At 40.3% G+C, this 6,642-nt stretch overlaps 1 protein-coding gene across 1 annotated transcript; it reads left to right on the top strand.

The window, feature by feature from the left end:
- Window positions 1–1,593: 1,593 nt before the first annotated feature.
- Window positions 1,594–4,675, top strand: LOC144630354 (frizzled-2-like). Its single transcript, XM_078488714.1, has one exon. The coding sequence runs from the start codon at window positions 1,687–1,689 to the stop codon at window positions 3,337–3,339; it is 1,653 nt and encodes a 550-aa protein (XP_078344840.1). The 5' UTR covers window positions 1,594–1,686; the 3' UTR covers window positions 3,340–4,675.
- Window positions 4,676–6,642: the final 1,967 nt, after the last annotated feature.

The raw sequence follows: 6,642 nt of genomic DNA, 5'->3' as shown, positions 1-6,642 counted from the left end.
GACCTGACAGTCTTGCTTTCGCGGCGGCCTGGATCGAGCAACGGGCAATAAATAACAAACAAATTGACCACAAACTAGGATATTGTAGTTTTAAAATACCTTAACCATACAATCGCCCGGGATAATCGCATTAGTTTAACTTTTAAAAAGACAGTGCTTTATGAGGTGAAGTGTTTAACTTCTCTACTTATAATTAATAACCTCATTCATAGAATATTGAACTGTTTTCGGCGTTTTGAAAAGTGCGTCCTCGGCCGCCCTGCCGGCAAATGTACTGTTTTTCGAAACTGAAAATCTGATTAGTGTAGACTGCAAGACAGTCTCTTTTTAATATTATGGGCTATCGGTCGTATAGAAACCGTTAACATTAGAATACTTCGGGATACTCCGTGGCCAAGTAACGATTTTTTTTCGCTCCACCCCACCGCCCCCGGTCGCGATGCTTCTTTCCGGGTTCTTTGAGTCCAGCAATGACAACGAAGCAGTCATCAACGCTTTAAAACTGAAAAAAAATAGTAGGGCAATATGTGCTTTTCACACTTCAGATGCATCCGACCGTAAAAGGCTTATAACTTTCATTTAATCGAATTATTGACCCGATCGCGTTCGATCCTTACGCTGCGAGAAAAAGAACGCCTGATCGCAGGTTACGCTTTGGCCTTCAGGCAAGCAAATAAATTTAAAATAAATTCCCACCACCCTCCATCCGTATCAGGTTAAAATATTGCTATCATATGACACATTTTTTTCAGCCAAAAAGCGCGTTTTATGTTTTCATTCTACTTTGTCACTCTGTTTATACAATTAAATCGTGAGAAGATTTCGGCACGACCAATCACACTGAATTTGGCAAATATTAAAAAAATAATAAATCAAAAAAGAAGAACACTGAGAACGCAAAAGAAAGCGGTACGTTCAAGAATGAAAAGAACGCCCAAACCTCAGGAAACCTCCTTACAAAAAAACAAAAAGTTCCTGAGGAAATGAGCCAGTTATCTGATTTCTGGTTTATCTTAATACAAAGGATCTAATATCATGGCTAAGGAACTTTGTTTACTCTAGACAAGGGCTTTCTGAGATGTAAACCAAAATACCTCTCTCAAAGCAATTGACTCCCCGCTGAGTTTAATATCGCAGGTTTCCAATTCCGTGGCTAAAAGACGTCAACAAGAAACGCATTCCAGATGCTCCTGTAATGGAGAAACAGCAAGGGGTTTGCTTGATAATTATTTCGAAACGTCTCTTTAAAAGATCAAAAGTATACTACTTCATTGTTCCCTCTTTTATTGTTTGTTGCAAAGTGCACATTACTAAATATTCAAAAGCTGACTCAATAGTAAGCCGCTTTTGCATGTAAATTCCACATTTGAAAAGTACACCAGAAAGCTTTCAAAGCTTTTGAAGGAAACCGATCGAATATCCGGTGGCCTTAACATGGACTCGTTGTTTGACTCTTAATTAGATGGATCACGCCATTTCAACCAATCAGAGCTCGTTTTAAAATGTGATTGTCATTTTCTTTTACCGCTAGCCAATCACAATTTGCGCATGGAAGTATGCTAATTTCCTGACACTTCATTTCAGTCATGCATAGTCGGCCATTGCAATCCAAAGATTCGAAACGGTCGGCGTTCTTGCTTGAGGTGAAGAGAGTTAAATTCCTTTAGTGTTTCTGTCAGAGTCAAAATGATCACAGAAGCTTACGGTACAAGTTTTGCGCGATTACTGCTCCCCGTCGTGATCTTTGGGGTTTGTTTATTGCCCTGCTTGTGCCAAAAGAAGTGTGAATCAGTGAAAATACCTCTTTGCACAGGTCTACAGTACAACACTACAATATTTCCAAACATGTTGAAACATAGAACACAAGAGGAAGCTGCTCTCGAAGTACATCAGTTTTTCCCACTCGTCAAAGTTCGCTGCTCGGATGATTTGGCGTTCTTCTTATGTTCGGTTTACGCTCCTATTTGTACAGTCCTAGCGACTCCTGTTCCGCCGTGCCGTTCCCTTTGTGACAGCGCTAGACGTGGCTGTGAAGATCTCATGAAACGTTTTGGTTTTACATGGCCAGATTCCTTGCGTTGCGAGAAGTTTCCCAAATTAGGCGAAGAAATCTGTGTTGGCGAGAATATAACGAGTGGAGATCGTAAAGGATTAGTACCCACTAAAGAACCAGAATCGGAGAACGCAACAACGAAGGCTCCAATTGACACAAGTTTAGTGCCGTTCAATTGTCCAGAGGAGCAAGAAATTGATAACGATCATTACACGTTCTTCGGCGAGACAGAGTGTGCAGCAACGTGTGATAACATTTATTTCGACGAGAAGGAAAGAAAAATTGCCCGTCTTTGGACTGGAATATGGGCAATTCTATGCTGCATTTCAACACTCTTCACAATTTTGACTTTCATCATCGACATGAGGAGATTTCGATACCCAGAAAGGCCGATCATATTCCTTTCAGGCTGTTATTTTATGATTTCTGTTGCTTATATCATTGGGTTCGCTGCTGGAGACGCTTTATCCTGTACAAAATCTAAAACTGGCCTTTCAATCCTTGTTCAAGGAACCAAACACGAGGGATGTACTGTGATATTTATGCTGCTTTATTTCTTCAGCATGGCTTCGTCGATTTGGTGGGTTATTTTAACCCTCACTTGGTTCCTAGCGGCCGGACTAAAATGGGGACATGAAGCTATCGAAGCAAACGCTCAATTTTTCCACCTCGCAGCCTGGGCGATTCCTGCGGTCAAAACAATTGCCATTTTGTTGATGACAAAAGTTGATGGCGACGAGCTGAGCGGTGTTTGTTTTGTTGGACTTTCAGATTTAAATGCACTTCGAGGATACGTTTTGGCTCCGCTGTTTGTTTACTTTTTTGTCGGGGCTACATTTCTTCTGGCGGGATTTGTGTCGCTGTTTCGAGTGAGATCTGTTTTAAAAGACGATTACAGCAAGAGGGAGAAAATTGAGAAATTGATGATTCGAATTGGAGTGTTCTCAATCCTATACACTGTTCCAGCTATCTCAGTAATCGGCTGTTTATTTTACGAGCAAGCAAATCGCGAAAAATGGCAGCAATCTTGGTTTGAAGGTTGGAAGCGCCAGCAGTCCTGTATTGATGAGACGAAAGGGACGATGAAAGTTGATTTGGATTGTCCCGATTACCCCATAGTTAATGACAAACCGGATTTCACCGTATTTATGGTTAAATACTTGATGTTTTTGATCGTTGGGATAACATCAGGATTTTGGATTTGGTCTAGTAAGACCATTAATGCGTGGAGAAAGTTTTATCTGTCCGTTATAGTGTTCGGTCGTGGAACAAATACACCAGTGTGACAGTAATATGAAAAGCTTCCATCATGAAAACACTACCACCGCGTTCGAGAAGTGTAAAATTTATATATTTGATGTCAAAAACAGCGTCCGTAAATTAAATTTACGCCCTGTGACAAAGAACCCCGAGAAGTTGGCTTGTTCTCGGCATGGTGCCGTTCAAAGAACTCAAGCTTCCTCGAGCTTTTCAGATCAAGAGCTCATGGTGGGAATTAATTCACAAATCGCGTGATTTCAAAGCACCGTCTTAGGAAAAAGCACGTCGCGCTTTCAAGTGACTTTGTTTGCTTACCACCACAAAAAGAGATTGCGGCCAAACTGTGCCGATTTCGCTATAAAGGGAAATGTTTATCATACTGTAGCTGAATTTTGTACATTCTGTTTACGGTTTTTCGTAAGAAACTGTTAAGCTTATATAATATTTGTAAATTTGCATGTTAAGTGCGTATACTAGAGGACATTTTATTTTGAAACAACGAAACAAATATAGTGATGTTAAGAACCGCAATTTCAGACAGACTGTAAATAGGTAAAATTGTCGTTAATCCTTACGATTTATACTGTAATCTTGCGTTGAAAAGATTACTTCGCATATTAGTTGATATGTTTGCTTTCCTTAAAAAAAATTGCCAAATCTAAATTATGCAGTTGTATTCAATACATTCTCAAGTCTCTCATTTCGCAAGCTTATCCTAGATAACATTCCCATCTGTTGACCCGATCTAAGTAATCCTAAATATGTCGACTTTTCCAGAAAAGTAGAGTTTTCGCGTTTATATTAGTTTGAAAGATAAAACACCATCAGTAATTTCTTATCTACCATTTTTTCTTCTTTGGGATACTTTTGACTGTTTTACAGTAATCAGTACCGATAATGCCTGTGTTCTTTCATTAGCAGTTGTGTAGTATTCCTAAGACTATAAATGCATGACCGATGTCTAGATAGGAAGGGTGTTTCTGGATTTCAGGATGTTAAGTGAAATTCCATCATTTGAGTGCTATGTGTTTTCCGTCATAGCCACTTAACAATGTTAATCCAAATGTGTTATTTTGCTTAAGACTTCAGCATTGAGTATTAGAAAAATAGAGAGAGGAAAGTACAAATTTTATAACTTATACACCACACTGAAGACGCTGCTTTGTGTTCTTCTGTGGTAGATCCATGTAAAGCATTATGTTCAGTTTCATTTTTTCAATGTAGATTTGTTGAATGCTTGGTTGCCGAATAACCATCTGTATTATTAGGCAGCCATTCTGCTTTGATGTTGACTTTGTTTTGCTTTTTGACTTGCTTTGCTCCGTGATGAAGGTAAATATTAAAGCTTTACATATATATTCACATCTGTTTTGTTTTTTAGTGGTATGGAAGGTTACCTATTATAAACTACTGAACCTTTGCTGCACTTTTAAGGAATTCCCACAAACAGCTTTTGGATAAACAGTTTTTTTACTTTGTTTTTAATTCAAGATGGCGATGTTTGTTGAAAAGTTCACTGTTGGTGTCTATTTCTAAATGTTTCATTTGTTATAAAGGTTATGATTTGAAGAGGTTTACCTAGGCTTGGGTGCTAAGTCTGGATTCAAGCAGGGTTATTTTTTTGCTGGTCACATACCATATTTACCCGTATATTGCAAGTTTGCACTGTTGCACCATAAAATAATAAATTGGAACAATCCTTAAATGAAAGAAGCCGAGAAAAAGAAATGTTTTAACATACTAACACAGTGAAAACTTCTCCAAGTCTAAGGTCTCTGCGGTACACCGTTTCTGAGTTATTTGCCAAAACGTTTCATGCAACTTAGCAGAGCTTTGTATGGAGACGTCTTATTGGTGTGCAACTGTGGTACACTTACATGGGGCCCGCAAATCAGCCACACCATCTAAAATGAAAGCGCTTTCTCTTTGCTCATGGCGAGTATACATGCACATAAATCATTTTCCTAAGAATTAATATGTTTAAAGTGCTAACAACCATAAGAGAAAACCTTTTTCGACTGTTCGGGAGTTGTGGGGCCCCCCCTGTGTCGGGTGGTGGTCCTCGCGGGGGTGCGGCCGCTTGGCGGGCCGCCCGTGGCCCGGCGCGCGGCGCGCGCCCCCCCCGCCCCCCCCCCGGGCCCGCCCCCGTCTCCCCCTCCGGCCGCCCCCTCTCCTCTCCCCCCCCCCGGGGGTCCCTCCTCCCGCCCCCCTCCGGCGTCGGCTCGGGATTCACTCAGACAGCTTTTTCGGGGCCATTATCTTCGTGTCACGCAAGGTCCAATTGACCTTTCTCACAGCTTAAAAGCTAGCTCCAGCATATTGTAGGTTGTTTATTGATGTCATGCGACCATATAAGGCAATCTTTGTTGAGGCAACATAGGGAAATCTAAAAAAGTTAAAATATAAAATAAAATATTACTATTCAATTGAGCAAATCTACAAAGAAAATGTATTATTAATGTTGCATCCTTGTCCTGTAAATTCATAACTACTGTATTTATTGAATTCCATCAGATCCTAACCATGCTATTTATACAATCACTAACATTGCCTCTTTGGTTTAAAAAATGAAAGCTGCAGTTTAATAACAAGGTGTCAGCTACTTGTCATGACTTGTATTTACATTACGTTTACGACAAATTTCCTCAAAATTATTTAAGACCCCTTGTGAAATGTCATCGCTTCTGCATGCATTGCATGCCATTTATTGTTAATAGGTAACCCTTCCCCTTGTGTTTTCCACTTGATCTGAGATGGTAATGCACCTATCAATGGTTTGCCCCAGGATGGGGGGGGGGGGGCAACCCCAGGGGAATTTGAAATTTTTTGGAATCCAGAGTTGAATTCTCCACCCCTGGGCACCTAGTGAATGCCAAATTTCACATATCTCCTCTTAAATTTCTAACCCACAGACCATTTTAGATGTCAAAATCCCTACCCTGGGAGAGCTTCACAATCTCAAATTGCCGTGGGTTGCCCGCCCCCCCCCCCCATCCTGGGGCAAACCATTGATAGGTGCATAAATATCCCCCTCCCGAATCAATCAAGTCTACAGATTTAAGTTGAATCAACTCCTCTCCCCCAACAGAGATGCAAGGAGTGACAAAAGTAACATTTTTTCTAAATTCTGGTGTTTTTAATTTTTCTATCCTAAGGCCATCCCCTTTTTTTTTCTCTGTTTAGCGTCGTCCGACCGACCCAGATTTTCGCGTTTTCAAAAAAAAAAAAAAATCTTATACAGAAGGTAATGAAGGCAATGACACATTATTTTAATGATGGTTCATCCTTTTTACGCTGTTCTCGTTTGAGTTTAATCACGACATCGATTT

This window comes from Oculina patagonica, chromosome 11 (genome assembly GCF_052425735.1).
Source record: "Oculina patagonica isolate OP01 chromosome 11, crgOcupat, whole genome shotgun sequence".
Classification (NCBI taxonomy): Eukaryota; Metazoa; Cnidaria; class Anthozoa; order Scleractinia; family Oculinidae; genus Oculina; species Oculina patagonica.
Note: the sequence above shows the minus strand (reverse complement) of the source record. Positions and strands in the feature narration are given on the sequence as shown.